General features: G+C 46.0%; 2 protein-coding genes and 1 long non-coding RNA gene across 6 annotated transcripts in view; 1 reads left to right on the top strand and 2 right to left on the bottom strand.

Moving 5' to 3' along the window:
* The window catches only part of VAC14 (VAC14 component of PIKFYVE complex), a 116,960-nt gene extending 114,839 nt beyond the window's left edge, over positions 1 to 2,121 (bottom strand). The window contains exon 1 of one of the 2 annotated variants that reach the window (XM_002826618.6): positions 1,664 to 2,121. In XM_002826618.6, the coding sequence (XP_002826664.1) occupies positions 1,664 to 1,767 (104 nt within the window). In that variant the 5' untranslated portion in view covers positions 1,768 to 2,121. The remainder of the gene's footprint in view (positions 1 to 1,663) is intronic. The other variant, XM_054534095.2, reaches the window with a different exon arrangement.
* LOC129050842 (uncharacterized) lies at positions 1,274 to 13,828 on the top strand. The gene is made up of 4 exons (XR_008514671.2): positions 1,274 to 1,549; positions 8,401 to 8,433; positions 8,512 to 9,090; positions 13,672 to 13,828. It is a non-coding gene; the product is annotated as an uncharacterized LOC129050842 (long non-coding RNA).
* Positions 2,945 to 27,934, bottom strand: part of HYDIN (HYDIN axonemal central pair apparatus protein) — a 438,909-nt gene continuing 413,919 nt past the window's right edge. For 2 of the 3 annotated variants that reach the window (XM_054534089.2, XM_054534091.2), the window contains exons 84-86: positions 23,264 to 23,494; positions 10,653 to 10,877; positions 7,051 to 8,932 (exon numbers count right to left, since the gene is read on the bottom strand). In XM_054534089.2, coding sequence (XP_054390064.1) covers positions 8,450 to 8,932; positions 10,653 to 10,877; positions 23,264 to 23,494 — 939 coding nt within the window. In that variant the 3' untranslated portion in view covers positions 7,051 to 8,449. Of the gene's footprint in view, positions 8,933 to 10,652; positions 10,878 to 23,263; positions 23,495 to 27,934 lie in introns of all 3 variants that reach the window. The other variant, XM_024234010.3, reaches the window with a different exon arrangement.

Genomic DNA, 27,934 nt, shown 5'->3' with positions numbered 1-27,934 from the left:
GGACTCAACAGATGACTCAAGCTACAATAAAACCGATATTCCTGAGAAGCAAAGTGGATGAGGGACAAAACTAGGTGTTAAGGCAACTTCAAAGCCAACAAAACCCCATGGACACGGAACTATGCCTATATATCATCTCTGGGTCCCTCTATTCAGTATGGCAATGTGCAATAAGACTTGCTAGCATTTGTGAGAGTCAGGTATAAACAAAAAGCTATATAAAAGGAGCAGTCAAGAAAGTGGTGTCTGATGAGAGAAGCAGCTAGATGGTTGTGGACATAATGAGTATGAGAGCTGAATGGAGGCAGGGTGGGGGATTTCTTATCAAGGTCCGAACCCTTTAGTTTAGGAGGAAACTAAAATCCAAAGCAACATTTGGATTGCAAGCAGCAGTTCTCAACCGGGGCAATTTTGCTCCTTCAGGGGACATCTGGCAATGTCTGAAGACATTTTTGATTGTTACAACGGATGGAGTGCTACTGGCATCCAGTGGGAAGAGGTCAGAGACGCTGTTAAAAATCCTGCAAGGCACAGGATAGCCCACTACAACCAAAAATCATCTGCCCCAAAATGTGAATGGTGCAGAGGCTGAGAAACCCTGAGTTAAGGAATTTGCCCCAGGTTAACGAATGAATGTCACACCACGGAATAGATTAGAGCAGTCCAATAGAGCACTCTGCAATGATGGAAACAGTCTATAATCTGTGCTGCCCTATATAGTAGCCAATAGCTACATGTGGCTATTGAACACTTGAAATACGGGTAGTGTGACTGAGAAACTAAAGTTTAATCTTTAATAATTTAAATTTATAATAGCTACGCATGGCCAACAGCTACTCTACTGGACAGAACAGAACTACAATTCACCTTTTCTGACTCCCAGACTGGTATTCTTCCAGTTTCACAGCCTGCTTCTTTCCAATTTTCTGAAATCACTCACTCACTTGACTTTAACACTAAAATGTGACTGGGAAAAAAACCCACAAAAGTAAAATAATACTGCAGAAAAAAAAAATCCCCAGTTAAACTTTCGCTGTTTTGTACATTGGGAAATAAAGTAAAATATCAGATCATTGTTACACATACATGTAACAAGACTGCAGAAGCAAGAAAGGTCAAATTATTTCTACTTCCACTTGCAGGGAAGGGTGTTATAACACAGATAAAACAAACAAGTCTCTGAGCCTTAAGATCACGAGATTTCCGACCTGATTTCTCTACTTGGTCACTAACAATCTCCTTCACTTCTCAGAAGCTGGGTAAGAAACCAGGCTGGTCAGCATCACCTGCAAATTCTCCGGCTTCTGACTTCTCTCCCACCACAGAGACAACTCTCTGATTTGCTGGTTTGGGTGGCACCGCACCGAAGACTCACCATGTGCCATGCACTGTGCAAAGCACTACCCATATATGATGTCACTTCATTCTCACTGCACCCCATTGTGGCAGCGGGAGGTTAAAAAGCTGGGACCAAATCACACAGCCAGTCAGGAGTAAAGCGGGGACTCCCAGATATGGCTCCCAATCTGCTCTTAAACACTGCGCTAAGGTAAGGGCCTAAAACCTGGGAAAGTAACCCTGGCTGGGAAGGCGTGAGGAGTCCCCCTGGGGAGCAGAGCAGTTAGGGGCTGCATAGCCAGGGAGGGGTCCTGGCGGCTCTTACTTCTCGATCTCCAGCGCCGCCACCTTCCGCTTTTCGTACAGCTTGTCATTGAGGGCGCGCACGATGTTAGGCGTGAGCGGCGCGAAATCCTTCTCGGGGTTCATGGTGGTAGCTGGGGGAGCCTCGCGACTCCTTAGCCCGCGGCTGCCGGGGCCGCGCCGGGGCCAGGGGAGTCTGCGGCTCCGCTCTGCCCCCGGCGCCGGCGCATGGACCACGCCGCTCTAGACTTGCCTCCCACGCTCCGCCGCCTCGCCCTGGAACCCGGGCCGGGACCCCGCTCCAGCACACCTGACCCTGGCCGCCTAACAACTCTCGTCCGGCACTAGCGGCACTCACGGGACAGCGGCCATGTTACTCGAGTCACATGACTCTACAGCACTTCCGCCTTCCGTCGCGAGGACCCGCCCCTCGCCAGCCACGCCCCCACCGCAGGCCGCAGGTGGATTAGCCACGCCCTCGCAAGGCTCCACCCACACTGCGCACACCCTCGCGCTGCGCGCCAGGTAGCTGGAGTGTGGTTTGAGACGTGCTTTAATGGGTGTGTAGCTCACGCCCAATTGATGACACGTGGTGGGCTTCTGTAGACGTTCATAATACCGAATGGGTTCTTGGAGTCTGATTCACTTAACATAATTTATTCAATACTCACCGAATTCACTAGTTCATTCAGTAGTTGGTCATTTACCAATTTCCTAGATGCAGACGTTTCCCTAACTGCAGTAACACTGTCATCACTTTCACCATATTCTAGCCACTTGTATTATCTATTTAATGTTTTCCTCAAATCAACTCACTTTGAAAAATACCTTAAATCTCTTTTAGCTTTGCTTATGCCCTAAAACCATGAGTTTGAATAGGTATATTTTTTCTAAGACACATCAAAATAAATTCTCAATTAAAAATGGCACTACCTGTCTACCACCTAAGATCTCAGGTACCAACAGTGTCTGTCACTCCACCATTTGGGGGTGTGTTTACCATGCTCTGATGCCTAGGAGGGCTGGTTACAGAGAGAAAGGCCCCAGATCTGCTGAGTGCGGGTCTCTAGATGGGTCCCCTGGAAAGCAGCCCCTTCAGATGCTTTGGGAATCACATTACATGGTGAAACAGAAATCCTAACTATGTGGCAAAATATTTAAAAGCAATTTATGGCCGGAGTGTGGTAAACATGCAGTTAACAGGGAGGTGCATCAGCCTTTCCTGTCATAAGCTTTCAGAGTGAACAGGGACTTAGGACAAGGGCTAGATTACAGTGGAGCTCAAAGAATAAGTTTCAGAATGCATGGTGATACTTTTCTTTAATGAATGAAAAGTGCATACATAGGCCTTATAACAATCTTGAAAATGGAGTATTTTCCTCAGCAGAAACAGGGACACAATGAGTAAAGGGCAAAGGTAGGCAGAATTCTAGGATGACCTCCAATATTCCCACCCCTTTGTGTTCATGCCCTGTATTATCCCTTCTTTCAGTGTGAACAAGACTTGTAAATATGATGGGCTACACATCACTCACATGATTATATTATGTAATATCACAGAAGAGATTTGTGCAGATGTAATTAAGGTCCCTAATCAGCAGACATTGAATTAATAAAAAGAGAGATTAACTTGGGTGGGCCTGACTGAATCAAGTGAGTACTTAAAAGAGATGAGAAGAAATTTGAAGTGGAAGAGAGACTCTCCTGTAAGGACTTTAGTCATATGGCCACAAGGGAATGAATTTTGCCAACACATTGAGGGTCCTTGGAAGCAGATCTTTCCCTAATTGAGCCTCCTGATGAGGATGCAGCTGGCCAGCACCTTGATTTCAGCCTTGTGGAACCCTAAGCTGAGAATCCAGTTCACACTGGGCTCTCAACCCATGGAAACTGTGAGATAATAAATTTGTGTTGTTTTGCTCTCCTAGTTTTGTGGTAATTTGTTATGCAGCCATAGAAAATGAATACAAAGGCTAATCCAAAACTCTGCAAGTCATGGATATATCATGTCTAGAAAAATTCATAAAAAATGTATTCTCCTATACTGGTGGGGTTTTCATAGTTGTTAAAATCTTTGCTGACACAATCCTATAAATGAAGGTAGGTGCACTAACAAGTAGTAGTAGTACTGCCAAGGACATCTCCAAATGTCTTGCAAAGTTTGATTTTAGGATTTTGATGATGGTTGATGAAAAACACTGAAAAAATGTAAATCAATGGGAATGATTTGGTTCTATTTCTCCAATGTGTGTGCATTTCCACGGGACCCATATCTAATCTATTTCATGTTTCTTTTGCTTTTTTGGTTTGGCTTTTTCTTAGAGGTGAACTGAATTTCCCAAGGGTCATGATACAGTTTTTAATAATTCAAACAATAAGGATTTTTTTTTTTTTTTTTTTTACCAGAAGTATTCTTTTCTCCTGAAATTACATTCTGGCTCAGGTTGCTAAGTAACCAGTTTTTTATTCAAGGCTCAGACCAATGCCTACCTTTAGGTCAGAAGTTCCTAGAAAGAAGTGGTTCTTTTCTCTAATATCTTGAAAAATGCCAACTAGGTAAGATTATTTATGCATAATTGAGCTAGCAGTGGTGGTAAAAATAAAGCCCAAAGGCTACCCTTGCCTTCCACCCTTGTTCCTCTTCTCTGACCTGTGACCATTCCTGTTGAAACTCTGCTAGACTAGGGGATAACTGATGTGCCTGACTACATACTAGTCATCATTTCACAGTTAACAATTCATTTGCATCTGTGTGATGCTTGGTTGTTATGCTAGAACTTGTAATAGTTCTGTAACAACTATTCATAATAGCTATTACAAGGTATGTAAAAGTTATGACATAACTTGTAGCAAGAGGCTGCTGGTGACATTGTACCTAAATCTTGAACTGTGCAAAGCAGTTTCTCCAACAGCAATGTAATTGTAGCTGGAGTTTCAGGGCAACAGGATTTAAGGTATTAGGTAGAGGTCTTGAAATGTGGCAGGCCCTCACCAATGTTACAGTATTGTCACCTCTGACCTGAGGCTCCTAAAGAAGTGGTTAGACTTAGCATGCCACACTCGCTGAGGGCTCAGTGTGGAACGAGGCCAGGGAGCCCCATTCCCACGGTATTCTGTGCACAGTGCTCCTTGGAGTTCTGCCACACAGCTACCCTGACATTTTCTGAACATCCCCCAGTTAGAAGTCTCCTGGTCTGCTTTGCTGAGAATGGATTCTCCAATGTAACTTCCACAAGCATGTGTTGGAAGGGTTATTTTTATCAAGCCCGCTGTTAAGCTACTTTGTCATTCCAAATTTGCTAATATAAGAATATTCTGTTATTGTTTGAGGCCAAGGAAGCACGAGAAAAACCTAAAGGGAAGAAATGCACCCAATCTCAAACCAGCCTGGAAGAGGGTTCACACTGGGGCAGGATCTGAGCTTGGCTCTTTGTCCCAGGGAGAAGGAACTTCCTCCTCTCTCAGGGGCTAGGAGGATTTGGACCCTAGACTCAGTGGTGTTATAGGACCAATACGTTTGTGTGCCCACTGTGCAGTAACAGACCAATGCACAGAGACAGTGGAGATGCAGCAGAGAAAGTGATGATCAAAGGTCACTGAGTGATGAGATGGGAGGAGACCCTCAAATCCATCTCCCGGAAGAGTTCTGGGCTGGGTTTTTTAAGGGGATCCTGGAGGATGAAGGGCTGAAAAACCAGGTCACTGAGTGGTTGGGTAAGATGGATGAAATCATCAGGATGTGGAAATTGCATTCTTTGGTGAATCAGCTTCTCGTGGGGTCCTTCAGATCAGCTGATGTCAGTTGTTCCACTGGTACACAGGACCAAGAATAAATATCTCAAACGGGAAACTTAACGTTTCCTAATGTTCAAGTTGTTATCTCCAGAGCACTGAGGGGAACTATGATCTTTAGTAGCGTCTACGTGATTCTGAAACAGCAGGCACCAAACAGGTGAGGAAGCAGGTCTGAGCGCAGGCTGATCTAGTGATTAATGCTGAGTGTGCTGCAACCTGGGTTCGTTTTTGTTTCTCCCCCTCCCTTCTCCCTGATCAATTTTATAAGATGCTTATGGACAGCTTCAGTGGCTTGAAGAAGCACTGGAACAGGTCTGAAATTGGGGGAGTTGCCTCTAGCCACCCCAAGGCTGTTTATAAGCCATGCTGTGGCTGGTGGTATGTTAGCCAAGATTTCACACAGTTTCTTCCACCTTTTCTTCAGCCTTAGGGATCATTTGGTGCACTACATTCACCATTATTGAAAAGGTACACCCTTTTGAAGAGTAGAGTGACACACCAATTGCTTCCTTTCTCCCAACCTGTACCTCTGGTGAATAGGTGGAAGGAGGCACATTTTGGGGAGGGTTAATTTAATCAACTAGGTCCTATGCAGATTTGGTAAGACTCCTCTCAGGACTGTAATGAAGAGAGTTATGGCTGTGGGTTTGGCAAATGTCAAGTTTTGCCAGGTACCTTAAGGTAGCACTCTCAGCTGTGATGTGCATGCAAATCGCCTGGAGGTCCATGAAAATGCAGATTCCGATTCAACAGGTCTGGGGTGGGGCCTGAGGGCCTGCGTTTCTAACAAATTCCCAGGTGATGCTGATGCTGCAGGTCCATAGGCCACTCCGAATAATCAGGAGGCTCGAGGCTTTAGAGTCATGGTTCTCACAGTCTGACTGGTCTCACCAACGAGCATCACCAGGAACTGGTTAGAAATGCAAATTCTCAAGCCCCACCCAAATCTCCTAGATCGGACTTCCTGAGGGTGGGGCTCAGCAATCTGTTTTAGTAAGCCCTCCAGGGGATGCTGATGTATACTAATATTTGAGAAGCACTGACTTTATACAGATGCTGTATATTTGCAAGTCATCACTCTTGCTCATTGATCTTAGCATCCTCTCAGATTATTGGTCAGAGCGATCTTTGCTCACTTAACCATTGCGAAAATCTGTCATCTGGTTGTCTTTAGACCTATCAGTGGTGTCTTTAGAGGTTATAAAAATAAATTGTCCATTAAGTATGGCAGTCCTCCTCATGTATGGCTTCAGTTACCTGTGGTCAACTGTGGAATGAAAATATTAAATGAAAAATTCCAGAAATAAACAATTCATACTTTTTAAATGGCACACTGTTCTGAATAGCTTGAGGAAATCTCATGCCATCCCACTCCATCCTGCTCAGGATGTGAATCATCCCCTCGTCTAGCGTACGCATGCTGTAGACACAACCTACTTGATAGTCACTGAGTAGATGACTTGAGGTTAGCAGGTCAACTGTCATGGGATCGCAATGCTTGTGTTCAAGGAAACCTTATTTAGTTTAATAATGGCCCCAAAGCACATGGGTAGTGATGCTGGCATATTATTATAATTATTCCATTTTATTATTAGTTGTTGTTAATCTCTTACTGTGCCTAATTTATAAATTAAACTTTATCATAGGTATGTATGTAAAGGAAAATACCACAGTATATAGAGTGTTCAGTACTATCTGTGGTTTCAGGCATCTACTGGGCACCTTGGAATGTATCCCCTGAGGATGAGGGAGGACTACTGTAAAGGTCTGTGTTTACGGACATTCTAGAAAAAGCTTCTTTGGTCCTAGAGTATAGTGGGCTAGGGTTGTGGGGAGGTGCAGAAGTAGAAGAGTCTCCCTCCATGAAAGCTACCTCTGACAGGTATAAGGGCTTGCTGAAAGATTGCCGGGCCACACCTACAGACTTTTTGATTCAGTAGATCTGACATGGGGACTGAGAGTTTGGATTTTTAATAAATTCCCAGGTGATAGTACTGCTGCTGGCCCAGGGACCATTTTTGAGACCCACTTCTTTATGGCATTTATTCCCAAGAGGCCATCTTCTTCCAGCCTCCTGCCCCTCTTGTAGGAGGGCTGTGGGGGATGAGTGTGGGGAGCAGGTAGAGGCAGGGGGACCCTCCGTCAGAGGTGTATGTCTGCAGAAGCAAACCCATTCCATGGCCAGACTTTAACCATCTGCTGTACAAGTTAAATATATATAATAAAGATGCCCACGCCCCTCTCCAGACCAGTTACATCAGATGGGGACTGGGCAGGTTCTGAGTGAGAGTTAGGTGGCCCTGAGGTGCAGATGGGTTGAGGATCCCTGCTCTCCTGCTGAACGCTATCCAAGGCGGGGTGTGTGTGTGTGGTCGGGGGTGCTGGGATCTCTATTAGCCTTTCTCCAGGGCCTAGACTTCAGTGAGAACTTTCTGTGTAGGGCAGATGTGGGATTCGGACACTGATGGTATAAAAGCCAAGAGAAAAAGTGATGGGAGTGTCCCTGGATTGCCCTAATGTTATCTGCTCATCCCTTTGAAAATATTTATTTGGCTTTTATGTGAAAGCAGAATAAAATGCCACATCAAAATAGTCATGTCTAAGGGCTTTTTAAACCATTTTGGATTTTAAAAAGAAACTGCAGTACCCAGCGTCACGCATTGCTAAGTGTTGTAGAGTAGAAGGTCATTAGTGTGATACCTGTGCCTTCTTGATAAAAATGGGAATTATTACAAAGTACTTGAGCTTTAGGGCTACGTCAATAAACTCAATTTAGGGACTTACAAGGATTCAGTTGTCTAAAATATAGAGCTGTTGTGTGTAGTTATAATGTTTAATATGGAATAGATATTTCGTATCTATATTTGGAAAACACATAATATGGAAATAACTGCCCTCTAATTGTATGAGAAGAATAAAAACAGTTCCTTTAGAATTCTTATTGTTTTCTCTATTCTTTTTCAGGCTAAGACAATGCATAGCTTTTGGTTGATACAGGTAACCCTGGTTATCACTAAAGGGTGATCCCCTTCAGATAATAAACCCATTTAACTCCAGTTTCACTCCCTTCACCAGGAGGGCAGCTCACAGTCAGCTTGGTGGTGATGGGGGTTTTGCTGCCAGATGGATTTCCTTCAAAGGAGACTGTGATGTTGCTGATCTTCTTGGGCCGCACAGACTCTACAGCGCGAATGGTGAAGGCTGGGTTATCCACGATGATGGAGAAGGTCACCACGTGATAGAAGACATTCTTGAAGGGGATGATTATGCTGTACCCGGCTCGGATCGGGAAGGGACCTTGGGGCTTGGGAGGTAGAGCCATTCCAAAGAGGGGGATGATATACTCTCCACCTGCGAGTGATGATAGGATCAGGATGCCCTTGGTCTCACCCAGGTGGCTGGGCTCGAAGAAGACTTCCACGCTGGCTTCAGTGCCTCCCTGGCCTCCTGGGGCTGCATTAATGAGTTTTTCTGCGTGGAAGTCTGTACAGTCGGTCTGAAACGGGAACAAACAAACTCAGCTCACGTGAGATCCTGAAGAGCACACCAGGAGCTCAAGTCTACCCCAGCCCCTCCACTCCTGGACATCAAGCAACTATGTCTGTGTGAGACTGGGAATGTTATAAAGTTGTGTCCTTATAACTCCCTTGCAGGGTAGGTATTACTAATTATTATTTCTATTTTGCTACAAAGAAACAAAGGCAAAGAGATGTTAATAATGTGTACTGAGACACACAGCCAGATTATGTCGATAGGGCAGTCATGGAGGCTGATCCCCTATATCCGGTTCTTTCCTTCCGTGCACATGGAAGACCAAACGTTCTGGCTCCTTGTGGATGGGTGGTGCTAGTTCCAGACAACTAGCTGTGAGCAGAAGTGAAAGGTGTCACTTCCATACTAGAGCCTTTCATTGCCAATTTAACTCCCGTCAGGGTCCTTTCACCTGTCTAATACTGTACTGGAAATATTTGAGATGGTGCTTGAATCCCACGGGACTGAGATGAGCAGGGTCCCCTGCTGGCCTCTCTGGAATACTGCTCAAATGAGAAACAAGCCTTCATCTTAAGCCCCTGTGGTTGTTACTGCACATAATCTAGCATCTCTTGGCTGATACAACTGATCAAGAGCCTCTGCCTCTTGGCTACAGCCACAAGATCTCTGATTTTACCCGGGCATGTGACTGCCCAGTACAAAAGCTACCTTTCCTAGCTCCTTTGTTGATAGGTGTGGTCCTGTGAAGTTTTGTTCCATGGAATATTAGTAGAGGTGATATATACAACTGTCCCCTCTTCCCTTGTAGCTGGCTGGAATGTGGATGTCCTGATAAACCATCTTGGCCCATGTGGACCAAAGCAGCTCCCTGCAGAGGTCAGAGCATTGGGACAGAAGGTGTCTGGGTGCCTGGTGTCAGCGAGCTGCCATTCCAGCTCAAACTGCTTATGCCCAGACTGTTATTTGTGAGAGAAACCAACATCTAACTTGCTGTTATTTGTGGTTTCTGTTTTTTAGAATTTTATTTTATTTTTTTTAAATAGAGATAAGGTCTCGCTCTGTTGCCCAGGCTGGTCTTCAACTCCTGGCTATAGCGATCGTCCCACCTGAGCCTCCCAAAGTGCTAGGATCACAGGCGTGAACCACTGTGCCTAGCTTTGGGTTTCTGTGTTAGTAGATGAACCTATATTCCAACTGATGTAACAGCTAATGTATATGGAGCACTTACTATAGGCTAGGCTCTAAGAAAATGGCTTTAGATACATATTTAAAATCCTTATAGCAATCCTGCAAGGTTGGGGGTATTATCCCCATTTATGAAAAAGCTTAGAGAGCTTAAGTAAATTATTCATACAAAGAGTAAGTGGTGAAGCCAGGACTCAAACCCACGTCTGTTTGATTCCACAGCCGATACCATGACCACTAAGCTATACTGTCTCCCTCTGTGGATCACTGGGCGTGCTGTGTGAAACAAAACTCCCCTACACTCCATCACAGCTTGTTAAGACAGAAAGTTATAATGGAAGAACCCAGGCCTGGTGCTGTTTGTTGCTAGCTGGGAGTTTCCAGGCTAGATTCAGGCCTCTGAGGCAGGTGTCACCATGACAACGAAGCACCTGAGTCTCTCTGAGTCTCACATTCATGCTCCCTGTGTCTCCTCTCATTGTTTTTGAACCCAGCGTTCATGTGAGGGAAGGGCAGAAGGTGGAGCAGGGGCCACTCACCCTACAGTAGTATTCTGTCCTCTGCCGTGTGTAATTGATGAACTTCACAGGGATGATTTGGCTGCTGCCAAGGACAGTCTGGAAGTGAACGGGCTTTTCCGGAAGTGCTGGCGTGGCTTTCAGATTGAGCTCATACTGGTAGTAACCCAAGTCAGTGTTGTGCAAAGTTAGTCTTCCGAAGGTTTCTCCAGCTTTCAGGGGCTGGAATTCAAATAAGAACGTGCCCTGGAAGAGAAAACAGAGGATCCTGTCATGCTGAAAAGCTAATTCATCACCTGCCACCTAGAGACCTGCCCAAGGCTCCATAGCAGGTTGGGGGCAGAAATAGTGCACATGATCATGCTGTTCGTGCTCCGGGGGAACCTCTGTCCAAATCAGCCCACCCTCCCTCCTCTGTACCTCTCCTAGCTTTCTCTAGTTCAGGTGATTCTATATCTGGGATCTCTATGAATCTAAGTGCAGGTGCTGGACCCTCTCCTGAGAAGCGCACATAGGGAGATGTGGAGATGGGTGAGTGCTGCCAGTAGGAGGGCTGAAGCTTAGGCAGCTCCTTCTTTGCTCATGGCCAATCTCAGAACAGCATCCTGGGTTCTGCCATCCTCCATTATTACCCATGGCGAAACAAAGCAAGAACCAGAAAGCATTTCTTATATAGCAAAACAAGGGAAACAATTCGAATGTATTATTAGTAGAAGATTAGTTAAATAAATTACGGTTTTCTCATTTCAGTGGAATATTGTGTAGCCACTAGAAAGGATGAGGTAGAGTGGGGCCTGATGTGGTGGCTCATGCCTGTAATCCTAGCACTTTGGGAGGCTGAGGCGGGTGGATCACAAGGTCAGGAGTTCGAGACCAGGCTGACCAACATGGTGAAACCCCATTTCTAAAAAAAATATAAAAATTAGCTGGGCGCAGTGGTGCGTGCCTGTAGTCCGAGCTACTCGGGAGGCTGAGGCAGGAGAATTGCTTGAACCCGGTAAGGAGAGGTTGCAGTGAGCCAAGATTGTGTCACTCCACTCCACAGCCTGGGCAACAGAGTGAGACTCCGTCTCAGAAAAAAACCAGAGGTGTAGAGCAATACACATTGAAATGAAAGGTGTTGATGTTGATGATATTTTAAGTGGAAGAAAGGAGGTTCCAGAAATGCATATATAGTAGGAGCTCTTTTTTGTGAAGAGTATGTCTATGGATGTATAGAAAGAGACTGTAAGAATATATACCACACTGTTACCAGTAGTTATGTTAGGGTGGGAAAATGGGATTCTGGAGACTTATTTTCAATTTCATATACTTTTATATAGGCAAAATTTGGTTTTACTATGAGTAAGTATTTAAAAAAATAACTAGTTCTTATTGAAAAATATCAGAGGCTGGGCTCAGTGGCTCACACCTGTGCTTTGGGTGGGTGAGGCAGGAAGATCACTTGAGCCCAGGAGTTTGAGACCAGCCTAGGCAGCATAGCGAGAGTCTGTTTCTCCAAAAATAAATAAGTAAATAAATAAATAAATAAAAAATTAGCTGAGTGTACCAGCACACGCCTGTAGTCCTAGCTACTCAGGAGGCTGAGGCAGGAGGAGTCCTTGATTGTAGGAGTTTAAGGCTGCAGGGAGCTATGATCATACCACTGCATTCCAGCCTGGAAGACACAGTGAGACCCCATCTCTAAAAAAGTTTTTTAAAAAAGAAAAATATCAGAATAAAAAGAGGATATCACTGAAGTTATAGATGTTTAACAAAAAAGAATATAGTATAAGAATTTAGATAATTTTACCACAATTTAAAAGCTAGATAAAATAGACATATGTATAAACAAATATAACCTATAAAAACCGACCCCACTTTGGGAGGCCGAGGCGGGTGGATCACCTGAGATTGGGAGTTTGAGACCAGCCTGACCAACATGGAGAAACCCAGTCTCTACTAAAAATACAAAATTAGCTGGGCGTGGTGGCGCATGCCTGTGATCTTAGCTACTCGGGAGGCTGAGGCAGGAGAATTGCTTGAACTCAGGAGGCGGAGGTTGTGGTGAGCCGAGATCACGCCATTGCACTCCAGCCTGGGCCACAAGAGCAAAACTCCATCTCGGAAAAAAAAAAAAAAATCAGACCCAAGAACATATAGAAAATCCACTTAGTTCTATTAATATAACCATTAGAGAAATGTAATCAATAGTAAAAAAAAATCCTTAAAGAAATTCCAGGTTCATAAATCTTTACTCGTAAGTTATACCAGACAATCAAGGATGAAAGAATACTAGTATTCCACAAATTCTTTCAGAGAAAAGACTAAGAGGGAACCCGCTCCAACCAGCGTAAAGTTGATACCAAAATCCAACAATAATAGGAGAAAGAAAAATTGGATGCCAGTCTTTCTCCTGAACATAGTGAATTTTAGAAGATGGTTGGGTACAAAGTCATTATACAAAATAAATGAATTGTAGCCAGGTGTGGTGGCTCACGCCTGTAATCCCAGCACTTTGGGAGGCTGAGGCAGGAGGATCACTTGAGGCCAGGAGTTCAAGACCAGCCTGGCCAACATGATGAAACCCTGTCTCTACTAAAAATACAAAAATAGCCATGCATGGTGGCACACATCTGTAATCCCACCTACTCAGGAGGTTGAGGCATAAGAATCGCTTGAACCCGGGAGCTGGCGGTTGCAGTGAGCCTGATCACACCACTGCATTTCAGCCTGGGTGACAAAGCGAGACTCTGTCACAAACAAACAAACCCGAAATAAGTGAATTGTAAAAGATGATGGGGTACAAAATCAATATACAAAAATCAATTATGTTTCTATATGCTTACAACAAATAATGAAATTTTAAAAAGATACTATTTGTAATAGCATCAAAATATATAAAACCTAGAAATAAGCCTAATAAAAGATGAATAAAGTCTCTACATAGAAAACCAAAAAAATGCTATTGAGAGAAATTAAAAAGGACTTAAATAAGTGGCGATTTGCTCGTGGATTGGAAATCTCAATATTGTAAAGATATTAATTCTCCTTCTGATAGACAGGCCCAAGATGGTCCTCAATAATCCCCACCTCTGGGGATTCCCAGCCTCGTGTAGTCTTCTCCCATATGATACCAGGGGCTGACCTGTGTGACCACCAGCATATGGCAGAAAAGATGGCATGTCACTTCTGAGATTAAATGATGAAAGACTGTGGCTTCTATTCTTTTTTTTTTTTTTAAATTTATGAAGTATTTATTGATCATTCTTGGGTGTTTCTCGGAGAGGGGGATATGGCAGGGTCATAGGATAATAGTGGAGAGAAGGTCAGGAGATAAACACATGAACAAAGGTCTCTGGTTTTCCTAGGCAGAGGTCCCTGCGGCCTTCTGCAGTGTTTGTGCCCCTGGGTACTTGAGATTAGGGAGTGGTGATGACTCTTAAAGAGCATGCTGCCTTCAAGCATCTGTTTAACAAAGCACATCTTGCACCGCCCTTAATCCATTTAACCCTGAGTTGACACAGCACATGTTTCAGAGAGCACGGGGCTGGGGGAAAGGCCATAGATCAACAGCATCCCAAGGCAGAAGAATTTCTCCTAGTCAGAACAAAATGGAGTCTCCTATGCCCACCTCTTTCTACACAGACACAGCAACAATCTGATCTCTCCTTCCTTTCCCCACACTTCCCCCCTTCTTTTCAACAAAACCGCCATCATCCTCATGGCCTGCTCCCCATGGTCACTGTCTCTTCGGAGCTGTTGGGTACACCTCCCAGACAGGGCAGCTGGGCAGAGGCGCTCCTCACCTCCCAGACAGGGCGGCCGGGCAGAGGCGCTCCTCACCTCCCAGACAGGGCGGCCGGGCAGAGGCGCTCCTCACTTCCCAGACGGGGTGGCCGGGCAGAGACGCTCCTCACCTCCCAGATGGGGCGGCCGGGCAGAGGCGCTCCTCACTTCCTCCCAGACAGGGTGGCAGCCGGGCAGAGGCGCTCCTCACCTCCCAGACAGGGCGGCCGGGCAGAGGCGCTCCTCACTTCTCAGAGGGGGCGGCCGGGCAGAGGCGCTCCTCACTTCCCAGACCGGGCGGCCGGGCAGAGGCGCTCCTCACTTCCCAGACGGGGCGGCCGGGCAGAGGCGCTCCTCACTTCCCAGATGGTGTGGCGGCTGGGCAGAGGCGCTCCTCACCTCCCAGACGGGGCGGCCGGGCAGAGGCACTCCTCACTTCCCAGAGGGGGCGGCCGGGCAGAGACGCTCCTCACTTCCTCCCAGACGGGGTGGCGGCCAGGCAGAGGCACTCCTCACCTCCCAGACACGGTGGCCAGGCAGAGGCGCTCCTCACTTCCCAGACGGTGTGGCGGCTGGGCAGAGGCACTCCTCACTTCCCAGACGGGGCAGCCAGGCAGAGGCGCTCCTCACTTCCTCCCAGACAGGGTGGCGGCCAGGCAGAGGCACTCCTCACTTCCCAGACGGGGTGGCCGGGCAGAGGCGCTCCTCACTTCCCAGACGGGGCGGCCGGGCAGAGGTGCTCCTCACTTCCTCCCAGACGGGGTGGCGGCTGGGCAGAGGCGCTCCTCACCTCCCAGACGGGGCGGCCGGGCAAAGGGTGCTCCTCACCTCCCAGACGGGGTGGCCAGGCAGAGGCGCTCCTCACTTCCCATACGGGGTGGCGGCCGGGCAGAGGCGCTCCTCACTTCCCAGATGGGGCAGCCGGGCAGAGGCGCTCCTCACTTCCTCCCAGACGGGGTGGTGGCCAGGCAGAGGCGCTCCTCACCTCCCAGATGGGGCAGCCGGGCAGAGGTGCTCCTCACTTCCTCCCAGACGGGGTGGCGGCCGGGCAGAGGCACTCCTCACCTCCCAGACGGGGCGGCCGGGCAGAGGCGCTTCTCACCTCCCAGACGGGGCAGCCGGGCAGAGGTGCTCCTCACTTCCTCCCAGACGGGGTGGCGGCCGGGCAGAGGCACTCCTCACCTCCCAGACGGGGCTGCCGGGCAGAGGTGCTCCTCATCTCCCAGACGGGGCAGCCGGGCAGAGGTGCTCCTCACTTCCTCCCAGACGGGGTGGCAGCCGGGCAGAGGCACTCCTCACCTCCCAGACGGGGCGGCCGGGCAGAGGCGCTCCTCACTTCCCATACGGGTTGGCGGCCGGGCAGAGGCACTCCTCACTTCCCAGATGGGGCAGCCGGGCAGAGGCGCTCCTCACTTCCTCCCAGATGGGGTGGCGGCCAGGCAGAGGCGCTCCTCACCTCCCAGACGGGGCGGCTGGGCAGAGTTGCTCCTCATCTCCCACAGGGGGCAGCCAGGCAGAGGTGCTCCTCACTTCCTCCCAGACGGGGTGGCGGCCGGGCAGAGGCACTCCTCACCTCCCAGACGGGGCGGCCGGGCAGAGGCGCTTCTCACCTCCCAGACGGGGTGGCCAGACAGAGGTGCTCCTCACTTCCCAGGTGGGGCAGCCGGGCAGAGGCGCTCCTCATTTCCTCCCAGACGGGGTGGCGGCCAGGCAGAGGCGCTCCTCGCCTCCCAGATGGGGCGGCCGGGCAGAGGTGCTCCTCATCTCCCAGACGGGGCAGCCGGGCAGAGGTGCTCCTCACTTCCTCCCAGACGGGGTGGCAGCCAGGCAGAGGCACTCCTCACCTCCCAGACGGGGCGGCCGGGCAGAGGCGCTCCTCACTTCCCATACGGGGTGGCCGCCGGGCAGAGGTGCTCCTCATCTCCCAGACGGGGCAGCCGGGCAGAGGCACTCCTCACTTCCTCCCAGACAGGGTGGCGGCCAGGCAGAGGCACTCCTCACCTCCCAGACGGGGCGGCCGGGCAGAGTTGCTCCTCATCTCCCAGAGGGGGCAGCCGGGCAGAGGTGCTCCTCACTTCCTCCCAGATGGGGTGGCGGCCGGGGAGAGGCGCTCCTCACCTCCCAGATGGGGCAGCCAGGCAGAGGCACCCCTCACCTCCCAGACGGGGTGGTCAGGCAGAGGCGCTCCTCACTTCCCATACAGGGTGGCGGCCGGGCAGAGGCGCTCCTCACTTCCCAGATGGGGCAGCCGGGCAGAGGCGCTCCTCACTTCCCAGATGGGGCAGCCGGGCAGAGGCGCTCCTCACTTCCTCCCAGACGGGGTGGCGGCCAGGCAGAGGGGCTCCTCACATCCCAGATAGGGCGGCCGGGCAGAGGGGCTCCTCACTTCCCAGACGATGGGCGGCCAGGCAGAGATGCTCCTCACTTCCTAGACGGGGTGGTGGCGGGGCAGAGGCTGCAATCTTAGCACTTTAAGAGGCCAAGGCAGGAGGCTGGTAGGTGGAGGTTGTAGAGAGCTGAGATCACGCCACTGCACTCCAGCCTGAGCACCATTGAGCAATGAGTGAGCGAGACTCCGTCTGCAATCCCAGCACCTCGGGAGGCCGAGGCAGGCAGATCACTCGAGGCCAGGAGCTGGAGACCAGCCCGGTCAACACGGCGAAACCCCGTCTCCACCAAAAACACAAAAACCATTCAGGCGTGGCGGCGCGCGCCTGCAATCCCAGGCACCCGGCAGGCCAAGGCAGGAGAGTCACAGGAGCCCGAGGCAGGGAAGTCGCAGCGAGCGGAGATCACGGCAGCACAGTCCAGCTTCAGCAACAGAGGGAGACCGAAGAAGAGGGAGACGGAGACGGGAGACGGAGACGGGAGGGGAAGGGGGAGGGGGACGGGGACGGGGAGGGGGAGGGGGAGGGGGAGGGGGAGGGGGAGGGGGAGGGAGAGCTATTCTTTTTTTTTTTTGAGACAGAGTCTCGCTCTGTCTCCCAGGCTGGAGTGCAGTGTTGCCATCTCGGCTCACTGCAATCTCTGCTTCCCAGGTTCAAGCAATTCACTTGCCTCACCCTCCTGAGTAGCTAGGAATACAGGCACATGCCACCACGCCCGGCTAATTTTTGTACTTTTAGTAGAGATGGGGTTTCACTATGTTGGCCAGACTGGTCTCGAACTCCTGACCTTGTGATCTGCCTGCCTCGGCCTCCCACAATGCTGGGATTACAGGTGTGAGCCACTGTGCCTGGCCTGTGGCTTCTATTCTTGTGCACCTTTTCTCTTAGATCTCTCTCCTAGGGGAAGTGAGCGAGCTGCCATGTTGAAAGCAGCTCTAGGGAGAGGCCCACATGGTGAGGAACTGAAGTCTCCAGCCAATAGCCAGCAGGGAGCTAAGGCCTTTCCAGCAACCACATGAGTGAGTTTGGAGACAGAAAATCTAGCCCCAGTCATGCCTCGAGATGACTAGCGTCCTGGCTGACAACCTGATTCCAGCCTCCTGAGAGATCCTGAGCCCAAACCACCTGGCCAAGGTGCTGCTCTTAAATCCTGATCCTCAGAAACTGCGCAGACAGTAAATGTTTGTTGTTTTAAGTTGCTAAATTTTGGTTCATTTGTCACAGATCAACAAATAACTAATATATTCTCAAAATAATCTATAGATTCAATGTAATCCAAATCAAAATCCCAACAGGTTATTTTTCTTTTCTTTTTATTTTTTATTGAGGAACTTGACAAGCTGATTTCAAAATTGATATGTAAATGTAAAGGGCCAAGAATAGCTAAGATACTCCAGCAGGACAACAATATAAGAGGTTACTAAGTCTCAACATAAAGCTGGAATAATTGCTTGCTTTACCAGACATCAAACCTTACTCTTAGTGGGTAGTAATTAGGATGCCCTGATATTGGCACAAATTCAGTAATTAGATCATTCTGATATCATAGAAAAGCTAGAACAGACCCATGCATAGATGGACTTGATTTATTTCATAAATGGCCCTGCAGAGCAGTGGGGGAAAAGATGGCCTTTTAAGTAAAAACAGTATGAGACAATTTATATCCATTTGGAAAAAAAGAAAACTTGACTTCTGCTCACATATGAAAAGCAATTTCAGGCTTTAGGCAAGATGATTGCAGCAGCATAGTTTGGTATCTCCCCAAATCTCCCCACGAAATGCACAGATCTACTAGGTTAACAGCAGCAAGAACACATGGCCACGATTTATAACAAAACTCAGTGAAAAGGTAACCCCTCAAATCCCAAAAAACTAGTGGGTAGGACCAAATTACTAACAGCTAGCAGATGGATGTGGTATCAGCCACTATAGAGGAAAAGCAGGAGGAAGGCAAAAGATCATCAGTCTCGAGAGCCCAAGAACCCAGAATCGCCTCTGAATTGGGGGCTCTCACACAACCTGGAAAACTTTTTTTCCCTTGACATTGCATGAACAGGCAAAACCCGGAAAACCCGATAGGACAATTTGACAATAGCAGCCTAAGCTGGAGGAATATTTCGGGCTCCAGTTTATGGTTAATTGCAAAAACTGTTGCAATAAGATTGGACAATATGGGGCAGTATAGGCCATTTGAATGCACAAAACCAAGTGACTGAAGCTCCTTTCTAAGATAAAACTCCTGCGCTGAGAGAAATTTATGAAAGTAGAATCTATTTGACCATAACAGAGACACTAGGGGTAAAGGAAAGACAGAGCTCAGAAAAAGGTGGGGATGAGAGCAGAGAAAATAAATCTTAAAAGCATAAGGCTGTATTTGAAAAAAAAAATCAACATTTTGCAGTTACAACAGAGGAGAGAGCCTTAGATACACAGGTTACCTTCTCCTTCCAAGAGTATGGAAAAACCTAATATGAGCAATGGAAAAGGAGGATGGTAGAATTATACACAAAGTTATCATCTTAAAAAAGTGAATGTGAGTGAGTAACAATGAAGACAAGACGGGAAGAGATATCTACAAAACAAAAGAGGAAAGAAAACAGAACAGCCCAGATAACGAGAAAGCACAGGGGGGAATATAAACTTGACTATGTCAGTGTATTAAATACAAATAATTAAATATTCCAGTGAAAAGTAAAGATTGCTAGGATGGATTAAAAAAACAAATCTGGCTGGACGTGGTGGCTCACACCTGTAACTCTTGGGCTCAAGCAATCCACCCGCCTCGGCACTTTGGGAAGCTGAGGTGGGTGGATTGCTTGAGCCCGGGAGTTTGAGATGAGCCTACAAAAAAATATAAAAATTAGCCAGGTATGGTGGCACGCACCTGTAGTGCCAGCTACTCGGGAGGCTGAGTTGGGAGGATCACCTGAACCTGGGGAGGTTAAAACTACAGTGAGCTGTGATCACACCACTGCACTCCAGCCTGGGTGTCAGAGTGAGACCCTGTCTCAATCCCCTCTCCACTCCCTCTCTTAAAATCTATCTCATCTATATGCTGTTTATAAAAGACACATTTAAATTATAAGGACACAGAAAGGTTGAAAGTATGACAATTAAAACATACACTATGCAAATACTAACCAGAAGAAAGTTGTATTAATAGCAGACAAAATGATCTTCAAGGCAAAATCATTAGTAGAGACAAAGAGGATCACTTCGTAATGAAAAGAGTTTCAAGTTACCAGAAAAATACTATCATTTTTACTTAACCAAAACATAGTTCAAAGTATATGAAGCAAAACATGACAAACTACAAGACGAAACAAACAGATCCACAATCATAGTGATATACTTTAATGTATTCTCTTAACTGATAAAAAAAAAAAAAGCAGACAAAAATGTCAGTAAGAATATAGGAAACTGAACCCGGCTGGGCGCAGTGGCTCATGCCTGTAATCCCAGTAGCACTTTCGGAGGCTGAGGTGGGCAGATCATGTGAGGTAAGGGGTTTCAGGCAAGGCTGGCCAACATGGCAAAACCCCATCTCTACTAAAAATATAAAAATTAGCAGGGCGTAGTGGTGTGCACCTGTAATCCCAGCTACTCGGGAGGCTGAGGCAAGAACACTGCTTGAACCTGGGAGGCGGAGGCTGCAGTGAGCTGAGATCGCGCCACTGCACTCCAGCTGACTGAGTGAGACTCTGTCTCAAAAATAAACCTCAAAATGGCAAACACATTCTTTTAAAAAATAGATGGAGGATAAAAAAACAACAACAACTACAAAAAAAAGCCACCCCACAAAACCACACACTGGGCCATAAAAACAAGTCTAAACACATTCTAGAGAACTGAAATAATATAGAATATGTTCTCAGATCACAAAGTAATTTAAAAAATAACTAGAAAAATCCACCTGTTTAGAAATTAAGAAACTCTTCTAATAACCATTAGTTAAAAAAGAAGTATTAATCACAAAAATTAGAACCTTTTTGAACTGAATAAAAAACACTACAATCACAATTTGTATAATTGCTAAAGCAGTACTTAGATATTTATAATTTTAAATGTATAGCTTGGCAAATCAAGAAGACTAGAAGTCAAAGCACTAAGCCTTCATCTTAGAAATTAGATAAGCCCCCAGTATCCCAAAGGAAGCAGAAGGAAGGAAATAATAAAGACAAGAGCAGAAATCAAGTAACCAGAAAGCAACCATACAATAGAGTCACAATGGAGACGAAAGACGCATTTTGGAAAGAAACCTCTGGTAAGACTAATTAAGAAACAGAGAGAAGGCACAATAACCAATATTAGAAATGAAAAAGCGATGTCACATTAAAAAGGTAATACGACATTAACAACTTTATACCAACATTTTAATATATGGATGCAATGAACATGGTCTTATTACTGACTCAAGAAGAAACAGAAAATCTAAGTAGTCCAATAACCCATTAAAGGAATTGAATAGTAGTAGACAAATAAGTAGCAGACAATCTCTCCCACCTCCACACACACAAAAACCCACCAGGCCTAGGTGGCTTCATCTGTGAGTTCAAGAAAGACATGATTTCAATCTTTTATAAACTCACAGAATCCAGAAAGTGAGAAAATGCCTGACTCTATATGGCTTGCAAAACTTTGATATGCAAACTGGACAGTGACAGTACGAGAGAGGAAAACAGTGGTCTAAGGTCACTCATGAACACAGATGCAGATCTCCTATATATAATATTACCCAACTGAAATCAATCTGTTTGTAAAAAGGAAAATTAAGTCCATGAGGAGTTAGCAGTTTATCAGATTAGTAAACCTTAAAAAAACCCGACAATACCAAGGGTTGGTGAAGACGTTGAACCTTAGGAACTCTCATCACTAATTGGCAATTACCTACTAAAGGGAAAGCTATGCACACTCTATGACCAGTGGTTCTACTCCTAGGCATATGCTGTGGAACAACGTATGTCTATGCGCGTCAGGAGGATACATGTACCAGGAGATCCATGGCCACATTTTTCAGGATAACTAGACATTGAAACCAACACAAATGACCAGCCACTGAAGAATGAATATCTAAGTTGTGGTCTAGTCACACAATGGGATATTCCACAGCAGCAAAGGCAAATGAACCTCAGCTGTGTGCAACAACATGGACGGCTGTCACAATCACAATATTGAGCAAAAGAAAGAAGACATAACAGAAAGCATATGCTGTGATTTCTCTCACAGAAAGTTCAAAAATCTACACTGTATTGCTCAAAAACAACAAAAAAATGATTATCACAAAATAAGAATACTGGTAACTCTGAAGGGTGAGAGAGGGAGGGTGTTGTGACTGCAGAGGGGCACATGGCTGAAGGAGGTTTCTGGGGTGATGGCAATTTCATAATTCTTGGTCTGGGTATGAAACATATTTATTTCATAATTATTTGTTTGAAACACACATTTTAATACATTACAGGTATATATATGTTTTATAGACTTTTCGGTATAGATTTTATAGTTCACAATGAAAAAGATCAAAATAAAATAAAGGGCATGGAGACTTCCTCTGAAGAACAAAATGGATTGTAGATTCTGCAGAGGAGGAAGTCGGCTGGGGCTGGAGTGAGGGGAACTCGTCAGGTGGGCTGAAGGTGGAGAAACACAAGAGATTTGATAGAATCTGGACAGTGAGAGTTTGGAGTGATAACCAGATAAAAAGACTCCAAAGAAAGTTCATCTCCTTACCAGTTCACAATTCTATAATTCCAGCCATGCCCTCCTAACCACTGTCAAAGTTTTCCTGTGCTCCTTCCTGAAGTAGTGTGTGTGTGCACACGCTATTACGTACCTTGTTTTCCTTTTCACCACACCTATTCTATACTACTTTTATTTTATTTTATTGTTTTATTTTATTTTGAGATAAGAGTCTTACTCTGTTGCCCAGGCTGCAGTGCAGTGGCACAATCTCGGCTCACTGCAACCTCCACCTCCCGGGTTCAAGCAATTCTTCTGCCTCAGCCTCCCGAGTAGCTGGGATTACAGGCGCCCACCACCATGCCGGGCTAATTTTTGTATTTTTAGTAGAGATGGGGTTTCACCATGTTAGCCAGGCTAGTCTCAAACTCCTGACCTCAAGTGATCTGCCCTCCCTGGCCTCCCAAAGTGGTGGGATTATAGGCGTGAGCCGCTGCGCCTGGACTCTATACTACTTTTATAATTATCAAAAAACAAGAAAAATAGTTTTAGCTGGAACAAAGCAAACAAATCACAGAGACAAGGTTCATAAGAGAGAATTCCAAACTATGTGCCCAAGCTCCTGTGAGGACTTTAGCAACAAGGAAAGGAACATGAGGGTGATTGTGCCGTCCCCTGCCTTCCTAACCACTGTCAGGGCTGGCCCACCCTCCGGGGATGCAGAGTGTGGATCCAGAGGTCTCATGGGTGGAAGCCACTATCACAGCTCTCAGGGAGCCCCCGACAGCCAAAGGGCCGTACCTCGGAGTTGGGAGGCACCACAAACTGGGAGGGCAGGGCGATGTCGGGCATCCGGCATTCTGTGGAGAAGGTCACTGAGTAGGGCAGAGGGTTCTCCAACTTGATGGAGGCTGATACAACTTGCCGGACTGGGGTCACCATCTCGATGGTTTTGATGATGCCTGAAGGGATGACCCTGAAACTCACATTGTAGTACAAGAACTCATTTGTCACCTCGTTTCGGAAGATCACCTGCATTCACGGGGAGAGAAGGAGGAAGGAGGGAAGAGTAGGGGTGAGCCCAGGGTCCTCTGCACATTTTCAGGGGCTCCTTCTCTTTGTTAGCATTGTTTGGCACGTGAAGCACGGGTACCAGGCTGACAGGACCCTCGCAGCCTACCCGGATCCCTGCCAGCCAGACTTTCTAATTAGGGATTCCGGCTCCTCCCAGATGAGATTATTAAATATCCTGGGCTTGCTTTAGAAGAGGCTAGAGCAGGACTGTCCAATGCCAGCACTTCTCTGGTGGGGACAGCTGGCCGGCTCTGGAAAACAAGTGAGACCTCTGAGGTAAGTTTCAATGGGCTTTGTTTCTTTCTTTCTTTCTTTCTTTTTTTTTTTTTGAGAGGGAGTCTCACTCTGTTGCCCAGGCTGGAGTGCAATGGCATGACTCGGCTCACTGCAACCCCCACCTTCTGGGTTCAAGTGATTCTCCTGCATCAGCCTCCCAAGTAGCTGGGATTACAGGCACCCGCCACCATGCCTGGCTACGTTTTGCAGTTTTAGTAGAGACGGGGTTTCATCATGTTGGCCAGGCTGGTCCTGAACTCCTGACCTCGAGTGATCTGTCTGTGTTGGCCTCCCAAAGTGCTGGGATTATGTGTGAGCCACTGCGCCTAGCCACAATGGGCTTTCTTCCTATTCCTGTTGCTGTTGGGATAGTTTAAAAACAACAATAGCATCTGACACTTAATTAATGATTACTGTGTGCCAGGCAATAAATAGAAATGCTTAATTAGTTAATTCACACAGTTCGTAGGCACTGTTATTATGCCACTTAACCTTTTTAAATTTTATTTTATTTATTTTTATTTTTTAAAGATGAGGGAACTGAGGCTTAGCAAACTCAAATATCTTGCCCAAGGTCACACGTAAAGAAGAGTCAGGACCAAGATTTGAACCCAGGTTAGACTGACTCCAGAGCTCACACTTGTAACGACACTATACTGTCCCTTCACCCCTGCAACGGACTTCTTTTGCTGCTCACCTCTTTAAGTTCTTTTCCCTGGTGACTGATAATGTTCAGCATCTTCTCGTGTTTTTATTGGTCATTCACATAGCTGCTTTTATGCAATAGGGTCTATTCAAGTGGTTTGTCCTTTCTAACACAGTGGGTTGTTTATCATATTATTATTTGGTGTTAATAGTTCTTTATATAGTCTGGCTTTTTACTTTCAACTTCTTTGTGTCTTGAAGAACTTCTAACATGCCCTGTCTTTTAATTGGAGTGTTTAGTGTTTTACATTTAAAGTGATTTTTTTTTTTTTTTTTTGAGACGGAGTCTCACTCTGTCGCCCAGGCTGGAGCGCAGTGGCACGATCTCCGCTCACTGCAAGCTCCCCCTCCCGGGTTCACGCCATTCTCCTGCCTCAGCCTCCTGAGTAGCTGGCACTACAGGCGCCTGCCGCTACGCCTGGCTAATTTTTTTGTGTTTTTAGTAGAGATGGGGTTTCACCGTGGTATCGATCTCCTGACCTCGTGATCCACTCGCTTCGGCCTCCCAAAGTACTGGGATTACAGGTGTGAGCCACCACGCCCGGCCTAAAGTGATTGTTTATATGTTTGGCCCGAAGTCTGCTTCCTTGCTAGTTATTTTCCACTTGTCCCTTTTATTTTTCATTTTTCTGTTGTTACTTTCCTGCTTTCTTTTGGATTGATATATAATCTTTTGGCATATATTTTATTTCCTCTACTGGCTTCTTAGTCATATTTTAAAACATTTTTTTTTTGAGATGGAGTCTCACTCTGTCACCCAGGTTGGAGTGCAGTGGTGCGATCTCAGCTCACTGCAACCTCCACCTCCTGGGTTCAAGTGACTCTCCAGCCTCAGCCTCCCAAGTAGCTGAGATTACAGGTATGTGCCACCACGCCCGGCTAATTTTTTTATTTTTAGTAGAGACAGGGTTTCACCATGTTGGCCAGGCGAGTCTTGAACTCCTGACCTCAGGTGATCCGCCCACCTCAGCCTCCCAAAGTGCTGGGATTACAGGCGTGAGCCACTGCGCCTGGCCTTTAAAACAATGTTTAGTGGTTGCTCCAGAGCTAAAAATGAATCCTTATCAACATTGATTAAATGTTAATATTTTATCACTTCCCACTTGACAATGGATGCTTCCTGGTCCCTACCTCACACTTAATAATAACCTTGCCTTAGCATCACTTCATTTGCCTGTCCACCCCATCTTTTGTGCTTTTGTTGTCATATCTTTTATTTCTACATACATGAGAACATCCACCTTAGAATGTTATTATATTTGTTATAAACTGTCAGTTGTCTTTTAAGAAATCCAAGAAAAAACCCTCTAAATATATATTTTGCATTTTCCTAGGTATTGACCATTTCTAGAGCTCCTCTTTTCTTCTTGCAGACTGGAGTTCCCATCTGGTATCATTTCCCTTCAGACTGAGGAAGATCTATTAACATGTTGTGCAGTAATGTAAATCTGCTGACAATGAATGCTCTCAGGCTCTTTTATATGAGAATGTCTATTTCACTCTCAGTTTTAAAGGACATTTTCAGTGGATAAAGAATTTTAGATGGACTGTTTCCTTTCCTTTCAGCGCTTTACAGATAGCTTCCATTATTTCCTAGGTGAAGCCAGAACTCTAGGACAGCCATTGTTATCGCTGTCCCTCTCTCTGTAATATGTATTTTTTTCCCCTGGCTGCTTTAAGCTTTTCTCTTTGTCTTTGTTTTTTGGCAGTTTGAAAATGAAACGATGCCTGATGTGTACAGGAAGTTTTCTTTGTATTTCTCCTGCTTGAAGTTTGCCAAGTTTCTTGGATCTATAGTTTTTTTAAAAAAATTATTTAAAAAAAAAAATCCAATTAGGAAAATTTCGGTAATTATTTTTTCAAATACAGCCACACCTCCATTGATTGCACTTCACTTTATTGTACATTGCGGATATTGCATTTTTTAAAATAAATTGAAGGTTTGTGACAACCCTGTATTGAACAAGTCTATTAGCACCATTTTGCCAACAGCATGTGCTCACTTTGTATCTCTGTGTCACATTTAGGTAATTCTTATTTGAACATTTTCCATTATTTTTATTTTTCATAAAGATGGGGTCTGGCTGTGTTTCCCAGGCTGGTCTTGAACTCCTGACTTCAAGCAATTCTCCTGCCTTGGTCTCTCAAAGTGTTGGGATTATGGGCATGAGCCACCATGACTGGTTGTTTCATTATTTTGATATCTGTTATGATGATCTGTGATCAGTGATTTTGGATGTTGATATAGCTTGGCTTTGTGTCCCCACCCAAATCTCATCTTGAATTGTAATCCCCACATGTCAAGGGAGAGACCTGGTGGGAGGTGATTGGACCATGGGGGTGATTTCCCCCATGCTGTTCTCATGATAGTGAGTGAGTTCTCAGGACATCTGATGGTTTTATAAGGGCTCTTCCTGTTTGCTCACCACTCTCTTTTGCCTGCCACCATGTGAGATGTGCCTCTTCCCCTTTTGTCATGATTGTAAGTCTCCTGAGGCCTCCCCAGCCCTGTGGAACTGTGAGTTAATTAAACCTCTTTTCTTTAGAAATTACCCAGTCTTGGGTATGCTTTATAGCAGTGTGAAAATGGACTAATACAGATGTTACTATTGTAATTGTTTTGGGGTGTTATGAACTGTGCCATACAAGATGGTGAACTTAATCAGTAAATGTTGTGTGTGTTTGGACTGCTCCACTGCCTGCCTATTCCCTCATCTCTATCCCTTCCTTGGGCCTCCCTATTCTTGAGACATAACAACATTGCAATTAGGCAAATTAATAACCCTATAATGGCATCTAAGTTAAAGTGAAAGGAAGTGTCACATGGCTCTCATTTTAAGTCAAAAGCTAGAAATGATTAAGCTTAGTGAGGAAGACATGTCAAAACCTGAGGTAGGCAGAAATCTAGGCCTCATGCACCAAACATTTAGCCAAATTAAGAATGCAAAGGAAAAGTTCTTAAAGGAAATTAAAAGAGCTACTCCAGTGAACTTACCAATCATAATAATTATATAATAAGAGTTATTGCTGATATGGATAAAGCATTAGTGGTCTGGATAGAAAATCAAATGAGCTATAGCATTCCCTTAAGCCAAAGCCTAATCCAGAACAAGTATCTAACTCTCTTGAATTCTATGAAGGCTGAAGAAGTAAGGAAACTGCAGAAGAAAAGTTTGAAGCCAGCAGATGTTGGTTCATAACGTTTAAGTAAAGAAGCTGTCTCCATAACATAAAAATATAAGGTGAAGCAGCAGGTGCTGACGTAGATGCTGCAGCAAGTTATCCAAAAGATCTAGCTAAGATAATTGTTAAAGGTAGCTACACTAAACGACAGATTTTCAATGCAGATAAGCCAGCTTTCTATTGGAAGAAGATGTCATTTAGGACTTTCATAGCTAGAGAAGAGAAATCAATGCC

Source organism: Pongo abelii, chromosome 18 (genome assembly GCF_028885655.2).
Source record: "Pongo abelii isolate AG06213 chromosome 18, NHGRI_mPonAbe1-v2.0_pri, whole genome shotgun sequence".
Lineage (NCBI taxonomy): Eukaryota > Metazoa > Chordata > Mammalia > Primates > Hominidae > Pongo > Pongo abelii.
Note: the sequence above shows the minus strand (reverse complement) of the source record. Positions and strands in the feature narration are given on the sequence as shown.